Below are 21,742 nucleotides of genomic sequence, written 5' to 3' on the forward strand. Positions count from 1 at the left end.
ACCACTGTACCTCAGATTGCGGTGTGAATCCCTCTTTGTGAGGTGGGGTCATAGATGTCAGATGGGCTTGTTTGTCACGCACCTGGCTCCTTGCGGCGTGGCAGCAGCCCTGCCCGAGCTCCTGGAGGTGTTGGCTGGAGTGGCGGTGGAGACCCCAGACTTATTGTCATGGGGACTTTAACTTGCCATCGACCGGCCTGTCATCTTCAGTTGCTCGGGAGTTCATGGCTTCCATGGCCTTGGACCTGACTCAAGTAGTTGATGGCCCTACTCACAGTGGGGTGGCACTCTGGATTTGATTTTCATCTCTGGACAGTGGTTGAAGGATCTGGACTTGAGGATTTAGTCATTGAGCCTTTGTCATGGTCAGATCACTTCCTCCTTCGCCTAGACTTTCTGACCGCCACTCAACACCGCAGGGAGACGGAACCAATTGCTGGTTCCGTCCCAGGCGCCTGATGGACCCGGAGAGGTTCAGGCGGAGCTTGGGCCGTTTCCTGAGGTCTGGCTCACGGCACGACCGAGGAACTTGTCGTGGCTTGGGAGCGAGCAGCGGCGGGGCCTTGGATCGTGTCGTGCCTTTGCGGCCTCTGACCCGGCGTAGGTCTCAACCAGCTCCCTGGTATTCAGAGGAGCTGAGGAGATGAAACGCCGGAGAAGACGCCTAGAGAGTTCTTGGAGGTCCAGTCGTTCGAGGCTGATCGGACACTAGTTAGGTCCTATACTAGGACTTACCTAGTGGCAATGGGGGAAGCGAGACGTTGCTACGTCTCCTCCCTCATTGCGTCGGCAGATAACCGCCCGGCCGCCCTGTTTCGGGTAACTCGCTCCCTCCTTCAACAGGGGGGGCGGGGTGACCCGGTGCAGGGACGTGCTGAGGAGTTTAGTGGTTATCTATACGGCAAAATCGTTCAGCTCGGGACGGTCTGGACCAAAATTGGGTAGATCCGGTGGGATGTCTGAGAGCCGTCTTGTTGAGATTGTTTGGGATGAGTTTGACCCTGTGGCTCCCGAGGACATGGACAGGTTGCTGGGTAGGCTGAATGCCACCACATGTTTACTGGACCCGTGTCCCTCCTGGTTGGTGCTGGCCGCACAGGATGTGACACGAGGCTGGCTCCAGGGGCTTACAAATGCTTCTTTGTTGGAGGGGGTCTTTCCGGCCGCCTTGAAAGAGGCGGTGGTGAGGCCTCTCCTCAAGAGGCCTTCCCTGGACCCAGCTGTGTTAGGTAATTATCGTCCGGTCTCCAACCTTCCCTTCGCCGCGAAGGGTGTAGAGAGTGGGGTGGCAGGTCAGTTGTCCCGGTACCTGGAGGAAACCGTCTATCTATACCCGTTCCAGTCCGGCTTCTGGCCCGGTTACAGCACTGAGACGGCTTTGGTCGCGTTGGTGGATGATCTCTGGAGGGCCAGGGACAGGGGTTATTCCTCTGCCTTGGTCCTATTAGACCTCTCAGCGGCTTTTGATACCATCGACTATGGTATCTTGCTGCACCGGTTAGAGGGACTGGGGATGGGAGGCACCGTTTATCAGTGGTTCTCCTCCTATCTCTCTGATCGGTCGCAGACAGTGTTGACAGGGGGGCAGAAGTTGGCCCCGAGGCGCCTCACTTGTGGGATGCCGCAGGGGTCGATTCTTTCGCCCCTCCTGTTCAACATCTATATGAAGCCGCTGGGTGAGATCATCAGTGGTTTCGGTGTGAGGTACCAACTGTACGCTGACGACACTCAGCTGTACTTTTCCACACCGGACCACCCCAATGAAGCTATCGAGGTGTTGTCCCGGTGTCTGGAGGCCGTACGGGTCTGGATGGGGAGAAACAGGCTCAAGCTCAATCCCTCCAAGACGGAGTGGCTGTGGATGCCGGCATCCCGGTACAGTCAGCTGCAGCCGCGGCTGACTGTTGGGGGCGAGTCATTGGGCCCAATGGAAATCTGGGCGTTCTCCTGGATGGACGGCTGTCTTTTGAAGACCATTTGACGGCCGTCTCCAGGAGAGCCTTCCACCAGGTTCGCCTGGTGCGCCAGTTGCGCCCCTTTCTAGACCGGGATGCCTTGTGCACGGTCACTCATGCTCTCGTGACATCTCGCCTGGACTACTGCAATGCTCTCTACATGGGGCTCCCCTTGAGGAGCACCCGGAGACTCCAGGTAGTTCAGAATGCAGCTGCGCGGGTGATAGAGGGAGCCCCTCGTGGCTCCCATGTAACACCTCTCCTGCGCAGACTGCACTGGCTGCCTGTGGTTTTCCGGGTGCGCTTCAAGGTTTTGGTAATGATCTTCAAAGCGCTCCATGGCATAGGGCCGGGTTACTTACGGGACCGTCTGCTGCCACCGAATGCCTCCCACCGACCCGTGCGCTCTCACAGAGGGACTCCTCAGGGTGCCGTCGGCTAGGCAGTGCCGACTGGCGACACCCAGGGAAGGGCCTTTTCTGTGGGGCTCCCACCCTCTGGAACGAGCTTCCCCAGGACTTCGTCAACTTCCTGACCTTGGACCTTCCGCGAGCTTAAGACACATCTATTCATTTGCAGGACTGGACTAGGGTTTTAAATTTTAAATGATTAAATTTTAGCTTGGGTTTTAAATTGGGTTTTATTATTTATATCTTATTTTAAATATTTGGCCTTTATAATAAGTTTTTAGTTGAATGTTTTTATTCTGTACATTTGTGTGTTTTTATATGGCTGTACACCGCCCTGAGTCCTTAGGGAGATAGGGCGGTATAGAAATACGAATAAATAAATAAATAAATAAATAAATAAATAAATACCTGCATTGAATTTATAGGTGTTCACAAGGTAAAATAATGGTATACATGTGTGGACATCCCACATGACTTATGTGCTTATCTCCAATCTTAGGACATCATAGTTACATCTTTACTTCAGTGACATCATGACAAACATGTCACATTTTTACATTTTTATATAAGTGCCTTGATTAACATGGCGTGTGTTTCTACTCTTTCCAGGGCAGCCCAGTACATTTGATGGAATCTGCATCAACCTCTGAATCAAGGAAAGAAAAAAAATGTACAGAAAGCATCGAATTAGTATCCTCAACGAGAAGTAGGCAGTCTGGGAAACATGGTTCATCAGACCAGCCTTCGGAGAACGAAACTCAAATTAAAAAAGAAATCCCTAAGCTGCTTTCTGCCCAAGAGAAAGAAGTAGAAAACTTAAAAGGGTAAAAGTACACATTGAGTAGTGTTATGTCTTGTATGGGGATGAGAGGGCTCTAAAGCATTCAGGATCAGATTCTGAGGAAGGTGTCCTATAGTCAGAAAGACTGTAAGAAGAACAATAGAAAATTCAAAACAAGTCCTATAAAAGCTGAAAAAGAGCAAAAGTCGACCCAGGAAATATAGACACATACACATCAGAGAGTTTTCAAAGCACTACAGTCTGCTGTTTGTTTCAAGACAAACAGCAGACACTGCTTTCAAGTGTCAGAGTCCTCTCAGAGTTTTATACTGGGGTTATAATGCATCTGCTCTTACTCAGCTGATTCTTATCAAACCTGATCAAAGCAAGTCTATGTATAGCAAGGGCTTAATTCAGTTATTATTCATTGTGGTTATTCATCAACTGCTTGCAAACAAACACCTAAATATATCTCCATCTTAAGAACATAAGAATAGCTCTTCTGGATCAAAAGCCCATCTTAGTCCAGGACAAGTATCTGTATTTATTTTTAGTTATGTATTCATTGAATTTGATTTTGATGTCTACTGACTTCAGAATGACAATGGATGCTTCCATTCAGGATGACTGTGAATGCTTCTGTGGTACTTGCAAGCTGGAGATGGAGGCATACTCCTGCCATTATTTTTCTGCAACTGGTATATATAGGCATTTTCCCCTCAACCCAAACATTGCATTGAAATTTCAAGACAGATAGTACTCGATACCCCTGACCTCCATAAATGTATCAAATATCTTGCAAAATCATCCAAATTAGTGGCCACCCCCACAACCTATCATAACAAATGTTACAGGTTAATTATGTGAAGGTTGGACCATAAGAAAGGCTGAGCGCCAAAGAATTGAGGCCTTTGAACTCTGGTGCTGGAGAAGACTCCTGCGAGTCCCTTGGACTGCAAGGCGAACAAACAAGTCAGTTCTAGAGGAGATCAACCCTGACTGCTCTTTAGAAGGCCAGATCCTGAAGATGAAACTGAAATACTTTGGCCACCTAATGAGAAAGAAGGACTTACTGGAGAAGAGCCTAATGCTGGGAAAGATTGAGGGCAAAAGAAGAAAGGGACAACAGAGAACGAGGTGGCTGGATGGAGTCACTGAAGCAGTAGGCATGAGTTTAAATGGACTCCAGAGGATGGTAGAGGACAGGAATGCCTGGAGGAATGTTGTCCATGGGGTCGCGATGGGTCGGATACGACTTCACAACTAACAACAAATGGGTTTAAAAAATAGCCTGGTCTAAATACTCTCCTTATCCACTTCCTCTGTGCCAGATATTTTAATATGTTTTGATTATGTCCCGCATCTTCTAGTTACCTTTCCTTTGAGCTAAGCAGTTCCATATATTTTAACTCTCCCCCCAGAAGGTTGGCACTTGAAACCCCACCCCCAAATGTTTTGGTTGTTCTCTTCTGTACTTTTTTTCAGATCTATTGTATTGCTTTTCAAATGTGGCCAGAACTGTACCTAGTATTCCAACTGCTGGAGTAACATACAGGACATACTACATTAGCAGTTTCTTAACAATCCTTATGCCCTTGTCAGAGTTGCTACTCACGGAGAACATCTTCATCTAGTTTAACATAGGGACTGCACTGTGTTTTCCACAGTTGGATTCAGAGAGCTCAGACTATTAAATTATGTGTGAAGTTAGAAATTTTTGCTCCAGTGTGCATCACTTACACCTTCAAATATTTAACCTGTGCCTGTTCATGTCAATTGGGTGGTTGCATTTGTCAGTCCAGACCAGAGTTTTTGGTAGGCAGTCCCAGGCCAATGAATTCATAGGGCCTGGTTCAGATTGATCAGCAAGGGCATAAGACTTGGTAGAATGGTTTGAGTGTATTTTTATATGGGAGCATGGCCTACAATATTTATTTGAAATACCAGAATATAAACACATTTATACATAAGAATTCTTAAAAATCTATTTTAGTAACTCAAATGCCTAAAAGAAAACCAAGGTATCTATTATCTTGTATTTTTGATGTTTTAAAAATTATTTTAGAACTATTTGCTTTTGTTCTTTTTTGGTCAGTCCTATTAATTAAAGCATCTATTTATGATCTAGAAAGCAACCAGGAAGAACATTAAAGCAGAGGAACAAAAACTATGATTCAAAAACATCTGCCACTTCTGAATGTGAAAATGACCATGGTAGAAAAACGAAGCACCAACAAAAAGTTAAACAACATGTCATCAAAGGCAGAAATATAAAACCAGCTCCTCGTAAAAATCAAGAAAGCGGAAATTCTAAAGTTAATTTGGTAACCCTTAGAGCTTCTTCACAAGAGGAGGATGATGATGAGGAGGAGGATGAACTTGAATCAGAATATGAAGTTGAAATTTTTTCACCAGAAGAAGTAAATAAAGCTCCTGTGTTTGTTCCTAAAGGGCTTCGATCTCCAAATCCTGTTCCTATGCACATTGAAGAAACAATGGAAGAGGTATATCAGAAATACCAATCAAAAATGTTCAATTAATGCATCTCATTAGTCTTTTTGTGCCATAGATTCCTTTTAGAGTCAGGTGAAACCTGGTAAGACCTTTCTCAGCTAAATGTTTGTTAAAAGCTGGTGAAGAAAAGTTGAGCCTGTAATTTTGGTTGTAAGTTGTTATGGTTATTAAGTGAGACATCCACCCAACTGCCTCAGTCACAACAACAATCTCAAATCTGTCCATTGTGGTCATTAAGTGACCACAATGCAGGAATGCTTTTGGGGGGAGAGGTCTCCACTCACCACCAACAAACATGCAGAAACTTGCTGTAGGTTGTAAGACAGCATGTGGGCTTCCTCTATTCCCCCTTCTCTCCTCCCACCCATGCCCAGAAGGCCCAGCAGTGCGCAGGCCTCCTCCCTCTCTTCCTACTTCTAAGAGGCCTAGCCTTCTTCCTGCCTTGCCAAACCTAGCTTTCCCTTTCCCTGCACCTGCTGATAGACATGTCCAGCTAATATGAAACTCAGCTAGAAAGTTGGGAAGGCAATCTTCCTCAAGGCTAGAGAGCCAATCTTCCCTAAGGCCAGCCAGGAACTGCTGGCTGACTTCCTACCAATGATCCCTTTAAAAACAAGATTATTAGAGCTACTTAAAGTACATAAAAGTTGTAAATCTGTCTGTGAAGACCAGTGGTTTGGTCATTACCATTAGAACATTAGTAACTGCTCTATGTACTTCTTTCCCCTGTTCATTATTTGTGTCATTATGTGGGTCATACAAGAATGTTAAAACTGCCTTTTAGATAGCGTGTTCACTTTTATATGCTCAGATAGAGACACATGCTTTTTCAAACTGAGACCTAATAGAATAATATGTAGAGGCAAGGCAAGTCCCCAAATGATAATTTTGTATATTCCAGTATAAGTAAATACAATAATGGGGACAAAAAAAGATCTTAGAAACATCTTTGTATGAACTTTCTACATGCATAGTTTAATTTATTTATTTTTATTTACTAAACTTATTTGCTACCCATCTCATGGTTCAAGACAACTTTACTTTGCCTTTACAATGAACGAACAAGTCAGATACAGAATGGAGGAGAGTTAATGAATAGAACAGAGTTTTTTCCTAAGAAAAGGGAGAGATGTATGAAGGAACGTCACACTTTTGAAGAATTGCCTTTCTCTCCCAGACTATTGGTTAAACAAATTATCTCTTTTAAGAACATAAGTGAACAAAAGGAAAATAAAACTTGTGCAAGTGATTAAAGGATAATTGTTGCCCTGTAAAATTATTATAATTGCCAATGCATTGTAATGTGGAAGCAGCCTTAACATGAATAATTAACCTGGGAAATGTAATTGTCAGCGTAAGTGTATTTTGAGTAAACTTGGATTTTATATTTTATAGTTTGCACTTTTATTTCAATGTATAACATTATAGCATATACAAAGAGAATCATCTAGATTCTTTTGGACAATTAAAATAATTGTTGTGTTTTTCTCCATGACAGTTGGAGATATATGAGAACGTTGCAGATGAGCCATGTATCTCTCATGATCTAAATCTGTCTATTCAGCCTGTGATGCAAGATGATAGCAAATTGTACATCCCAGCAGTTGTAAGTATGCAAATTTTTCTTTTATGATGAAACATAAATATGTCTAAGGCAGAATGAGCATTACTGTTGTCCTTGCTTACTGACCACTTATTCAGCAACTGTTAGAAGCTGCAGTGGCACTGAATGAGTAGTCCTCAAAGTTCTGGCCATCACAATGCCCTCATGACCATGTGATTGTGATTTCAGCAGTTGGCAATACCTTGCGTTTATGATTATTTCAGTCTCCCACAGTCACATGTCATTTATCTTCCTGCTGGCTTCCCACAAGCAAAGTCAGTGGGAAAACCAACAGGAAGATTGCAAGGCACTCTGATAAATAATTGTCATGCACAAATTTTTCTTCAACATCAAGGATGAAGTCATTGTCCAGGCATCTCCAGATAATTTAAGTAGAAAGGAAGGATCAGAATCTATTGAAAGCTCATCAAAAGATGGACTGATCAGAAGAAATATTCTTCTGAGAAATCACTGGAATGTGGTCTTCTGAAAACCAAGATGATGTTAAAAGAAAAAATTGGATTCTCATGGAAGGTAAAACAGTTTTCAATAAATAAATGACAACTTTCCTGAGATCCTAGTGTAATCTTTATTAAATATTTTATTTATTTATATCATGTCCTATGCTTTCGTTTTCCATCTTATCTGATGAAGAAGCAGGTATATTGAAAAGACAGCTGCTAGAGTTTTAATAGTGTGTGTGTGTATAATGTATATATGTATGTATATATATATAAATAAAAACATGATTTTTATTTCTTTTATTTTATGATCTATGCTAGTAAACCTAAATAAAATAAATGACAACTTTCCTGAGATCCTAGTGTAATCTTTAAAATATTTTTATTTATTTTTAATAAATAAAAACATGATTTTTATTTCTTTTATTTTTAATCTTTATTAAATATTTTATATATTTAAGATATTTTTATTTATTATTTATTATAAAATAAAATAAAATATAAAGCATGGATTAAAGTGGTACATTTGAAATTAACTATTGTAAAGATTTGAAAATCTTCCCTGGTTCAGCAAATAGTGCTAAATGTAGTTCATCAGAAGATGAGATGAAAGCTTTAATGCTCCTCGTAGCTATGGGATAGTGGAATTGTGAGCCTGTATGGAGGCCACAGTTGTTTAAGTCTCACTAAACCATAAAAAAAGAAATCATGCAGATGTTTGAGTTTCAATTAAAATATTCTTACATTTTTAGTAAAATAAAAATTAGACATCACTAAGTACATCACTGTTGTAACAACATCTTACCAATTTACATAGGATATGAACTGCAAAGCTGGAGAAATCATGTCAACTATCAAAATAGGAAACAACAATATTCTAAATTCTGAATTTTGACGTGAAAGTGTTTTAGCTGTACTCTGATAAATAATTGTCATGCACAAATTTTCTTCAACATCAAGGATGAAGTCATTGTCCAGGCATCTCCAGATAATTTAAGTAGAAAGGAAGGATCAGAATCTATTGAAAGCTCATCAAAAAGATGGACTGATCAGAAGAAATATTCTTCTGAGAAATCACTGGAATGTGGTCTTCTGAAAAACCAAGATGATGTTAAAAGAAAAAAATTGGATTCTCATGGAAGGTAAAACAGTTTTCAATAAATAAATGACAACTTTCCTGAGATCCTAGTGTAATCTTTATTTTCTATATAATATGGCATAATACTTTCATTAATTTTCAATTCCAAATTTTTCTTGCTTTTTCCTCGTCTGTCTTTTTGGAATCAACTGAATTAACTTGACTGGTTTTTGGTTTTTGAAAAAAAAGTATGATTTACGCAACAAATCTTTGCAAATATGTTTTCAGCTTCAAAACTGGTATGATCTCAATAATTTTGGTTATTTTTATTTTAGTGATACTTTTGACCCTCAAGAAATAAATCATTCAGAAAACAAAAAGCCAGCCCTGCTTGTGACAGATCATCTGCAGAAGGTAAAGCCAAATGTGGCACAAGTTCCTAAAAACACAGAATCCTCCTTAGAAAGAGAAAATAGCAAAGGAGATACAGGAAGAGATGCAGAATGTGATACCTCGTATGGCAGCAAATTTGGAAAAACAGCTCAATTAATGGTAAGCATAGATTAATCATCCTAAATCATCACTTGATCAATGTTTTTATGAGTACTGCATATGCCAATACAAAATACTCGCTGAATCTTTTTTATTTCCATAGAAACTTAGAGCAGCTCATGAGCAGATTCCAAAAAAGAAATATTATAAAATATATTTAAATACCATACATATGATTATGTGCGTGGAGTATATTTAAGTAAAATACATATTGGATTATACTGATTTTCTGGTGTTAGTGGAAAGCACTTCTATTTTTCTGATTTTCTTTTACAAATAAAAATACAGATGCAGCCTTCCTTACCGCAATTTTTTTTATTTTTTTATTATTATTTATTAGATTTCTATACCGCCCTTTTCCCGAAGGACTCAGGGCGGTTTACAGCCAAATAAAACACAGACAATATACAATTAAGAACAAAATAAAAAACATATTATACAGTCGGCCGAAATTTATAAAAAAGTTTAAAATCTAAAAACCATTAAAATTCATCTAAAAATGTAGAAATTTAAAAAATTTAACAAAAAACTTAGGCCAGCCCCGTGCGAGTAAATAAATACGTTTTCAACTCGCGGCGAAAGGTCCGAAGATCAGGTATTTGGCGCAAGCCAGGGGGAAGTTCGTTCCAGAGGGTAGGAGCCCCCACAGAGAAGGGGGCCACCAGCCGGCATTGTTTGGCGGATGGCACCCTGAGAAGTCCCTCTCTGTGTGAGCGTACGGGTCGGTGGGAGGCATAAGGTAACAGTAGGCGGTCCCGTAAGTACCCAGGCCCCAAGCCAATTGATTTTAAGGGCTGTAAAGTTGTAGAGGAAGGCAGCAGGAAGAAATACGTTGTGCAATGCAGCCCACTTTAAAGGTTCCAATGATGCTCCTTAAAAATATTTGGAAAAATAAGTATATGTAGGTAGTCCTCGACTTACAACCATAATTGAACCCAAAACCTATGTTGCTGAGTGAGATGTTTGTTAAGTGAGTTTTGTCCCATTTTACAACTTTTCTTGTCACAGTTGTTAAGTGAATCACTGCAGTTATTAAATTAGTAATACAGTTGTTAAGTGAATCTGGCTTCCCCATTGACTTTGCTTGTCAGAAGCTCGCAAAAGGTGTTCGCATGATCAGGAGTCACTGCAACTATCATAAATATGAACCAGTTGCCAAGCATCCAAATCTTGGTCACGTGACCATGAGGATGGTGTAATGGTCAAAAGTGTGAAAAATGGTCATAAGTCACTTTTTCCTGTGCTGATGTAACTGAACAGTCACTAAATGAATTTCCACTGCTGATGTAACTGAACAGTCACTGTGAGTTGAGGACTACCTATGGATAGTCTGATAGTAATTTCTACCTTATTAAGATCTTTTGGTGGGAACTTTATCCATAGGTTTAACCATGGAGGCTGTCGGTCTACCTGTTTTTGGTTTTATCATCTTTATCATTTAGTTCCAGCTTTTATTCGTCCTACTTGTCAACTGGACACCCATTGGAGGTTTTATCATCTACTAACGTCCTACCACCTGGGACTGTGTCATCTTAGCATCCTTCACCGATTCATACTTTTTCTATGTGTTACGCTGCACATGAACTTTTGCGCCTGCAGTGCCCCGCCTGCAGGAATGGCCCGCTTCGTTACTGAGGGCCGGCCACAATGACGGGTCTTGGGACCCACAGAGGTGGCATGCGAAGAGGAAGAGCCTTTGGGGTTTTTTAGATAGGGCATTTTTAAGGGGTGGGAGGGAAAGGGCGGGTGTTGGGGGAAACCTGTCGGGTGGGGGTCCAGTTCCTGCGTATGCTCGTGGTGGTAAGTTAATAGGTCCGAGGGTCATGGGGGGAGTTTGTGTTCCATCGGTGAGGTGGTCCTATTTCCACGGTAAGGGGAGGGCAGATATGGCGGGAGTGGGGGCTCATATCGTTCTATGGGGCGCGTCCTCGATGCTTGCAGGCGATCATGCGCCCGAGCCTCAGACTCCTCCCGTTCCCCGGATGGTCAAGACCCTCAGAGCCCGGGCCTTTGGCTGATGCTGTGCAACGCACGGTCCATGGCCAATAAGGCCCCCCTAATTTATGACCTTATTCAGGGGGGTGCCGCAGACTTTATGGGCGTCACGGAGACCTGGTTGGGCGCAGAAGGGGGCGTGCCCCTTGTTCAAATGTGCCCACCGGGTTTCCGAGCATTCCATCAGCCAAGGGCCCAGGGTAGGGGTGGAGGGGTGGCGGTTGTGATTAGAGAGAGCCTGGAGCCGAGGGAGACCACTGTACCTCAGATTGCCGGGTGTGAATCCCTCTTTGTGAGGTGGGGTCATAGATGTCAGGTGGGCTTGTTTGTCACGTACCTGGCTCCTTGCGGCGTGGCAGCAGCCCTGCCCGAGCTCCTGGAGGTGTTGGCTGGAGTGGCGGTGGAGACCCCCAGACTTATTGTCATGGGGGACTTTAACTTGCCATCGACCGGCCTGTCATCTTCAGTTGCTCGGGAGTTCATGGCTTCCATGACGGCCTTGGACCTGACTCAAGTAGTTGATGGCCCTACTCACAGTGGGGGTGGCACTCTGGATTTGATTTTCATCTCTGGACAGTGGTTGAAGGATCTGGACTTGAGGGATTTAGTCATTGAGCCTTTGTCATGGTCAGATCACTTCCTCCTTCGCCTAGACTTTCTGACCGCCACTCAACACCGCAGGGAGACGGAACCAATTCGCTGGTTCCGTCCCAGGCGCCGGATGGACCCGGAGAGGTTCCAGACGGAGCTTGGGCCATTTCTTGAGGGTCTGGCTCACGGCACGACCGAGGAACTTGTCGTGGCTTGGGAACGAGCCGCGGCGGGGGCCTTGGATCGTGTTGTTCCTTTGCGGCCTCTGACCCGGCGTAGGTCTCAACCAGCTCCCTGGTATTCAGAGGAGCTGAGGGAGATGAAACGCCGGAGAAGACGCCTAGAGAGTTCTTGGAGGTCCAGTCGTTCGGAGGCTGATCGGACACTAGTTAGGTCCTATACTAGGACTTACCTAGTGGCAATGGGGGAAGCGAGACGTTGCTACGTCTCCTCCCTCATTGCGTCGGCAGATAACCGCCCGGCCGCCCTGTTTCGGGTAACTCGCTCCCTCCTTCAACAGGGGGAGCGGGATGACCCGTTGCAGGGACGTGCTGAGGAGTTTAGTGGTTATCTATACGACAAAATCGTTCAGCTTCGGGACGGTCTGGACCAAAATTGGGTAGATCCGGGTGGGATGTCTGAGAGCCGTCTTGTTGAGATTGTTTGGGATGAGTTTGACCCTGTGGCTCCCGAGGACATGGACAGGTTGCTGGGTAGGCTGAATGCCACCACATGTTTACTGGACCCGTGTCCCTCCTGGTTGGTGCTGGCCGCACAGGATGTGACACGAGGCTGGCTCCAGGGGCTTACAAATGCTTCTTTGTTGGAGGGGGTCTTTCCGGCCGCCTTGAAAGAGGCAGTGGTGAGGCCTCTCCTCAAGAGGCCTTCCCTGGACCCAGCTGTGTTAGGTAATTATCGTCCGGTCTCCAACCCGCCGGGCGAAGGTTGTAGAGAGTGTGGTGGCATGTCAGCTGCCCCGGTACCTGGAGGAAACCGTCTATCTAGACCCGTTCCAGTCCGGCTTCCGGCCCGGTTACAGCACTGAGACGGCTTTGGTCGCGTTGGTGGATGATCTCTGGAGGGCCAGGGACAGGGGTTATTCCTCTGCCTTGGTCCTATTAGACCTCTCAGCGGCTTTTGATACCATCGACCATGGTATCCTGCTGCACCGGTTGGAGGGATTGGGAGTGGGAGGCACCGTTTATCGGTGGTTCTCCTCCTATCTCTCCGATCGGTCGCAGACGGTGTTGACGGGGGGGCAGAGGTCGGCCCCGAGACGCCTCACTTGTGGGGTGCCTCAGGGGTCGATTCTCTCGCCCCTCTTGTTCAACATCTATATGAAGCCGCTGGGTGAGATCATCAGTGGTTTCGGTGTGAGGTACCAACTGTACGCTGACGACACTCAGCTGTACTTTTCCACACCGGACCACCCCAATGAAGCTATCGAGGTGTTGTCCCGGTGTCTGGAGGCCGTCGGGTCTGGATGGGGAGAAACAGGCTCAAGCTCAATCCCTCCAAGGCGGAGTGGCTGTGGATGCCGGCATCCCGGTACAGTCAGCTGCAGCCGCGGCTGACTGTTGGGGCAGTCATTGGCCCCAATGGAGAGTGCGCAATCTGGGCGTTCTCCTGGATGGATGGCTGTCTTTTGAAGATCATTTGACGGCCGTCTCCAGGAGCCTTCCACCAGGTTCGCCTGGTGCGCCAGTTGCGCCTTTCTGACCGGGATGCCTTGTGCACGGTCACTCATGCTCTCGTGACATCTCGCCTGGACTACTGCAATGCTCTCTACATGGGGCTCCCCTTGAGGAGCACCCGGAGACTCCAGGTAGTTCAGAATGCAGCTGCGCGGGTGATAGAGGGAGCCCCTCGTGGCTCCCATGTAACACCTCTCCTGCGCAGACTGCACTGGCTGCCTGTGGTTTTCCGGGTGCGCTTCAAGGTTTTGGTAATGATCTTCAAAGCGCTCCATGGCATAGGGCCGGGTTACTTACGGGACCGTCTGCTGCCACCGAATGCCTCCCACCGACCCGTGCGCTCTCACAGAGAGGGACTCCTCAGGGTGCCGTCGGCTAGGCAGTGCCGACTGGCGACACCCAGGGGAATTGCCTTTTCTGTGGGGGCTCCCACCCTCTGGAACGAGCTTCCCCCAGGACTTCGTCAATTTCCTGACCTTCCGCCGCGAGCTTAAGACACATCTATTCATTTGCGCAGGACTGGACTAGGGTTTTAAATTTTTAAATGATTAAATTTTAGCTTGGGTTTTAAATTGGGTTTTATTAGTTATATCTTATTTTAAATATTTGGCCTTTATAATAAGTTTTTTAGTTGAATGTTTTTATTCTGTACATTTGTGTGTTTTTATATGGCTGTACACCGCCCTGAGTCCTTAGGGAGATAGGGCGGTATAGAAATACGAATAAATAAATAAATAAATAAATAAATAAATAAATACCTGCATTGAATTTATAGGTGTTCACAAGGTAAAATAATGGTATACATGTGTGGACATCCCACATGGCTTATGTGCTTATCTCCAATCTTAGGACATCATAGTTACATCTTTACTTCAGTGACATCATGACAAACATGTCACATTTTTACATTTTATATAAGTGCCTTGATTAACATGGCGTGTGTTTCTACTCTTTCCAGGGCAGCCCAGTACATTTGATGGAATCTGCATCAACCTCTGAATCAAGGAAAGAAAAAAAATGTACAGAAAGCATCGAATTAGTATCCTCAACGAGAAGTAGGCAGTCTGGGAAACATGGTTCATCAGACCAGCCTTCGGAGAACGAAACTCAAATTAAAAAGAAATCCTAAGCTGCTTTCTGCCCAAGAGAAAGAAGTAGAAAACTTAAAAGGGTAAAAGTACACATTGAGTAGTGTTATGTCTTGTATGGGGATGAGAGGGCTCTAAAGCATTCAGGATCAGATTCTGAGGAAGGTGTCCTATAGTCAGAAAGACTGTAAGAAGAACAATAGAAAATTCAAAACAAGTCCTATAAAAGCTGAAAAAGAGCAAAAGTCGACCCAGGAAATATAGACACATACACATCAGAGAGTTTTCAAAGCACTACAGTCTGCTGTTTGTTTCAAGACAAACAGCAGACACTGCTTTCAAGTGTCAGAGTCCTCTCAGAGTTTTATACTGGGGTTATAATGCATCTGCTCTTACTCAGCTGATTCTTATCAAACCTGATCAAAGCAAGTCTATGTATAGCAAGGGCTTAATTCAGTTATTATTCATTGTGGTTATTCATCAACTGCTTGCAAACAAACACCTAAATATATCTCCATCTTAAGAACATAAGAATAGCTCTTCTGGATCAAAAGCCCATCTTAGTCCAGGACAAGTATCTGTATTTATTTTTAGTTATGTATTCATTGAATTTGATTTTGATGTCTACTGACTTCAGAATGACAATGGATGCTTCCATTCAGGATGACTGTGAATGCTTCTGTGGTACTTGCAAACTGGAGATGGAGGCATATCCTGCCATTATTTTTCTGCAACTGGTATATATAGGCATTTTCCCCTCAACCCAAACATTGCATTGAAATTTCAAGACAAATAGTACTCGATACCCCTGACCTCCATAAATGTATCAAATATCTTGCAAAATCATCCAAATTAGTGGCCACCACCACAACCTATCATAACAAATGTTACAGGTTAATTATGTGAAGGTTGGACCATAAGAAAGGCTGAGCGCCAAAGAATTGAAGCCTTTGAACTCTGGTGCTGGAGAAGACTCCTGCGAGTCCCTTGGACTGCAAGGCGAACAAACAAGTCAGTTCTAGAGGAGATCAACCCTGACTGCTCTTTAGAAGGCCAGATCCTGAAGATGAAACTGAAATACTTTGGCCACCTAATGAGAAAGAAGGACTTACTGGAGAAGAGCCTAATGCTGGGAAAGATTGAGGGCAAAAGAAGAAAGGGACAACAGAGAACGAGGTGGCTGGATGGAATCACTGAAGCAGTAGGCATGAGTTTAAATGGACTCCAGAGGATGGTAGAGGACAGGAAAGCCTGGAGGAATGTTGTCCATGGGGTCGCGATGGGTCGGATACGACTTCGCAACTAACAACAAATGGGTTTAAAAAATAGCCTGCTCTAAATACTCTCCTTATCCACTTCCTCTGTGCCAGATATTTTAATGTTTTGATTATGCCCCGCATCTTCTAGTTACCTTTCCTTTGAGCTAAGCAGTTCCATATATTTTAACTCTCCCCCCAGAAGGTTGGCACTTGAAACCCCACCCCCAAATGTTTTGGTTGTTCTCTTCTGTACTTTTTTTCAGATCTATTGTATTGCTTTTCAAATGTGACCAGAACTGTACCTAGTATTCCAACTGCTGGAGTAACATACAGGACATACTACATTAGCAGTTTCTTAACAATCCTTATGCCCTTGTCAGAGTTGCTACTCACGGAGAACATCTTCATCTAGTTTAACATAGGGACTGCACTGTGTTTTCCACAGTTGGATTCAGAGAGCTCAGACTATTAAATTATGTGTGAAGTTAGAAATTTTTGCTCCAGTGTGCATCACTTACACCTTCAAATATTTAACCTGTGCCTGTTCATGTCAATTGGGTGGTTGCATTTGTCAGTCCAGACCAGAGTTTTTGGTAGGCAGTCCCAGGCCAATGAATTCATAGGCCCTGGTTCAGATTGATCAGCAAGGGCATAAGACTTGGTAGAATGGTTTGAGTGTATTTTTATATGGGAGCATGGCCTACAATATTTATTTGAAATACCAGAATATAAACACATTTATACATAAGAATTCTTAAAAATCTATTTTAGTAACTCAAATGCCTAAAAGAAAACCAAGGTATCTATTATCTTGTATTTTTGATGTTTTAAAAATTATTTTAGAACTATTTGCTTTTGTTCTTTTTTGGTCAGTCCTATTAATTAAAGCATCTATTTATGATCTAGAAAGCAACCAGGAAGAACATTAAAGCAGAGGAACAAAAACTATGATTCAAAAACATCTGCCACTTCTGAATGTGAAAATGACCATGGTAGAAAAACGAAGCACCAACAAAAAGTTAAACAACATGTCATCAAAGGCAGAAATATAAAACCAGCTCCTCGTAAAAAATCAAGAAACGGAAATTCTAAAGTTAATTTGGTAACCCTTAGAGCTTCTTCACAAGAGGATGATGATGATGAGGAGGAGGATGAACTTGAATCAGAATATGAAGTTGAAATTTTTTCACCAGAAGAAGTAAATAAAGCTCCTGTGTTTGTTCCTAAAGGGCTTCGATCTCCAAATCCTGTTCCTATGCACATTGAAGAAACAATGGAAGAGGTATATCAGAAATACCAATCAAAAATGTTCAATTAATGCATCTCATTAGTCTTTTTGTGCCATAGATTCCTTTTAGAGTCAGGTGAAACCTGGTAAGACCTTTCTCAGCTAAATGTTTGTTAAAAGCTGGTGAAGAAAAGTTGAGCCTGTAATTTTGGTTGTAAGTTGTTATGGTTATGAAGTGAGACATCCACCCAACTGCCTCAGTCACAACAACAATCTCAAATCTGTCCATTGTGATCATTAAGTGACCACAATGCAGGAATGCTTTTGGGGGGAGAGGTCTCCACTCACCACCAACAAACATGCAGAAACTTGCTGTAGGTTGTAAGACAGCATGTGGGCTTCCTCTATTCCCCCTTCTCTCCTCCCACCCATGCCCAGAAGGCCCAGCAGTGCGCAGGCCTCCTCCCTCTCTTCCTACTTCTAAGAGGCCTAGCCTTCTTCCTGCCTTGCCAAACCTAGCTTTCCCTTTCCCTGCACCTGCTGATAGACATGTCCAGCTAATATGAAACTCAGCTAGAAAGTTGGGAAGGCAATCTTCCTCAAGGCTAGAGAGCCAGTCTTCCCTAAGGCCAGCCAGGAACTGCTGGCTGACTTCCTACCAATGATCCCTTTAAAAACAAGATTATTAGAGCTACTTAAAGTACATAAAAGTTGTAAATCTGTCTGTGAAGACCAGTGGTTTGGTCATTACCATTAGAACGTTAGTAACTGCTCTATGTACTTCTTTCCCCTGTTCATTATTTGTGTCATTATGTGGGTCATACAAGAATGTTAAAACTGCCTTTTAGATAGCGTGTTCACTTTTATATGCTCAGATAGAGACACATGCTTTTTCAAACTGAGACCTAATAGAATAATATATAGAGGCAAGGCAAGTCTTCAAATGATAATTTTGTATATTCCAGTATAAGTAAATACAATAATGGGGACAAAAAAAGATCTTAGAAACATCTTTGTATGAACTTTCTACATGCATAGTTTAATTTATTTATTTTTATTTACTAAATTTATTTGCTACCCATCTCATGGTTCAAGACAACTTTACTTTGCCTTTACAATGAACGAACAAGTCAGATACAGAATGGAGGAGAGTTAATGAATAGAACAGAGTTTTTTCCTAAGAAAAGGGAGAGATGTATGAAGGAACGTCACACTTTTGAAGAATTGCCTTTCTCTCCCAGACTATTGGTTAAACAAATTATCTCTTTTAAGAACATAAGTGAACAAAAGGAAAATAAAACTTGTGCAAGTGATTAAAGGATAATTGTTGCCCTGTAAAATTATTATAATTGCCAATGCATTGTAATGTGGAAGCAGCCTTAACATGAATAATTAACCTGGGAAATGTAATTGTCAGCGTAAGTGTATTTTGAGTAAACTTGGATTTTATATTTTATAGTTTGCACTTTTATTTCAATGTATAACATTATAGCATATACAAAGAGAATCATCTAGATTCTTTTGGACAATTAAAATAATTGTTGTGTTTTTCTCCATGACAGTTGGAGATATATGAGAACGTTGCAGATGAGCCATGTATCTCTCATGATCTAAATCTGTCTATTCAGCCTGTGATGCAAGATGATAGCAAATTGTACATCCCAGCAGTTGTAAGTATGCAAATTTTTCTTTTATGATGAAACATAAATATGTCTAAGGCAGAATGAGCATTACTGTTGTCCTTGCTTACTGACCACTCATTCAGCAACTGTTAGAAGCTGCAGTGGCACTGAATGAGTAGTCCTCAAAGTTCTGGCCATCACAATGCCCTCATGATCATGTGATTGTGATTTCAGCAGCTGGCAATACCTTGCGTTTATGATTATTTCAGTCTCCCACAGTCACATGTCATTTGCGACCTTCCCTGCTGGCTTCCCACAAGCAAAGTCAGTGGGAAAACCAACAGGGAAGATTGCAAGGCACTCTGATAAAATCCCCTGGCCTTCCTGTACTCACGCCACAGGACCCACTTCCCCAACTTCACATAGACCAGGGGTCTCTGACCTTTCCAGCTTTGTCAACTGGTGGGGTGGGAGAGGGGATGCATGCGCAGATCCATTTACAGAACCGATGAGTGTGTGCGCCTACCACTCATGCAAATGGAATTGCGTGCACTCGCACACTTGCCCACCACTTGTGTGGCCTTGTTCCAAACAGGCTGTGGCTTGTTACCAGGCTGCGGCCTGGGGATTGGAGATCTTTGACATAGACCATATTTGTACTCCCTCCCCCAGCCTCCCCATCCCCCTTAGGCACTTCCCTATTCCCCTATGGCACCCTCGAGTTCTTTACCTGAGGCTTCTGACACTTTCCACTTAACAGCCTGCACATCTTTGGGTTACAATTGCAACCAATCCCAATTGCCATTGTAAACTGAGGACCACCCACAAAAGAGTTGATCCACCGATATCTTTGTAACAATTTATTATCGTAAGCAGATTATCTACTTTCCTGTTTAACTTCTCATCTTGCAATTGCTGCTGGGATTTACTTGCTGTTATTGATTGATTGATTGACCAAGACTGATTGATTGATCGATTGAACAAGGTTCAATTACACAGAAAGCAGAACTTTCATTCTCTTTCCTAACATTAGTTATAATGTACTTAAAAGAAAAAAAGGAATTGTGGTCCGTTACTACTATTATTAAAAAGGTGCTAGGGTTGTATTGGATTCATTCAAAATATCCCATTCTAGATAAACCTTGATAGCATTATTCTTTGTAATAAAACTATTGATGGAAAAATAATGAGATTTTATTAGCTTTACTTCTTACCAATGTATTATCATAGTTTGCAATTGACCCCCAACATGTATCTCTGATTAATCCAGTTATTAATACCTGGATATTAGGCAAAGTGGTATAAAATTTACAAAACAATGTGCTTTAATTATAAAATTGTTTAATTGTTTAATATATTCTCTGGATAAAGATATCCAGAGTTAAAATTAAAACTTCTTTCTTGTCAATTATAACTGATTTTTTAAATATGTGAGATAGTAAGAGTTTTTATTGATGATGGAATTGATTGCTTATCAAGATTGTTGTTGAGTATTCTTCAGTAAATAGTCTTGAACACGGTGTGGTTAGAAATACTGGGAAGGATGTAACTGAATTTATGGTAAACTGAGTCCATTGTCACTATTATATTATTTGATAGTAATACCACAAAATAAATCTGTTAGCAACTGTTTTTAGTATAAAGATTTAGAATTATATCCATTCATGTAAGTGAAAAATCAAAGTTGGTTCATCTAATTTATTTTAAAATGTAGTCCAGAAATGTAGTAGTTGATTTCTTTTTCTCTCTCTCTTTCAAAAGGGTATTACACAAGAAGAACAAACAAAAGAAACAGGTACATTGTCCAAAATATTCATGAACAAGTTAATGGAGATTTGTTAAATTAAAAGTATAGCTTTTAGTTTACATGGTGTGTGTGTGTGTGTGTGTGTGTGTGTGTGTGTGTGTGTGTGTGTGTAGAGAGGAGGTTCCTAAATCCTCCTTCCAATGAATCAAGCATTAACCACTAAGGTTGTAATTCTATATCTACTTATCTGAGAGTAAATTCCATTGAAAATATAATTAGATTTTCAATAATATAATATAAAGAAATGTGGTAAGTTTGTTGATTTGTAAGCTTATATATTTGGAAACTTTTTTAGGAATTAATGATGGAAGTACTGAAGCAGCCATGACTTTACTTGCCATGAGAGATCCAGTGTTTCAGTTACATACTGATATCCAAGGTATAGTCAATATTATCACATACAATGAGTGGATAGCCTATAGTAGTAATAGCACTTACATTTATATACCACTTCATAGAGCTTTTACAGTCCTCTCTAAGCGGTTTACAGAGTCAGCATATTGCCCCCAACAACCTGAGTCCTCATTTTATCAACCTCTGAAGGATGGAAGGCTTTTTAAAATCTCCATAGCCCAGTCTGGTCTCATTGAATCACAGCAAAGTTTCTTGCTATTTTGACACTGGAGACAAAATAATTATACAAAGCCTAAGTTATTAGCACTTTTCAAAACCTGAAAAAAAGTTATGCTTTTTTCTGCTGTGTCTCTCATTTCTTCCTGCTGTTGTGCAAGCAGAACTATGCTTTTGAATAGTCAAGTAACATTTTAATGATTTCATTTGATTTGCTTTAAATGCAAGAATGTCTCAATAAAGATAAAGTGAATCTACCTGTTATCTTTTTATATTCAGGAAATGAAATACAAATAGCAGTCCCTTCAGCAAATGAACCTATTCATTCAAGTAATACAAATAATACAGAAGGTAACAACAGTAAACCATCATATTCTGAAGAATGTTTGGAAGAAAAGACAGTTGTGTTATTTCCAGACTCTTTAAAAACTGCCCTGGTTTCACCACACAAGACAAATAAAACTACCACAGATTTGGAAAAATCTTCACAGGAAACTAGAGTCTGCAGGTTTGTTCTGTTACATTACCCCAAAC

General features: G+C 42.2%; 1 protein-coding gene and 1 long non-coding RNA gene across 2 annotated transcripts in view; one reads left to right on the forward strand and one right to left on the reverse strand.

The window, feature by feature from the left end:
- The window catches only part of BDP1 (B double prime 1, subunit of RNA polymerase III transcription initiation factor IIIB), a 79,305-nt gene that overhangs the window by 45,696 nt on the left and 11,867 nt on the right, over window positions 1-21,742 (forward strand). The window contains exons 26-31 of the mRNA XM_058168917.1: window positions 2,975-3,189; window positions 16,888-17,263; window positions 18,772-18,879; window positions 20,593-20,626; window positions 20,934-21,017; window positions 21,488-21,716. Coding sequence (XP_058024900.1) covers window positions 2,975-3,189; window positions 16,888-17,263; window positions 18,772-18,879; window positions 20,593-20,626; window positions 20,934-21,017; window positions 21,488-21,716 — 1,046 coding nt within the window. The remainder of the gene's footprint in view (window positions 1-2,974; window positions 3,190-16,887; window positions 17,264-18,771; window positions 18,880-20,592; window positions 20,627-20,933; window positions 21,018-21,487; window positions 21,717-21,742) is intronic.
- The window catches only part of LOC131191113 (uncharacterized), a 43,577-nt gene that overhangs the window by 7,281 nt on the left and 14,554 nt on the right, over window positions 1-21,742 (reverse strand). The window lies entirely within an intron of this gene.

This window comes from Ahaetulla prasina, chromosome 2, assembly GCF_028640845.1.
Source record: "Ahaetulla prasina isolate Xishuangbanna chromosome 2, ASM2864084v1, whole genome shotgun sequence".
NCBI classification, from domain to species: Eukaryota; Metazoa; Chordata; class Lepidosauria; order Squamata; family Colubridae; genus Ahaetulla; species Ahaetulla prasina.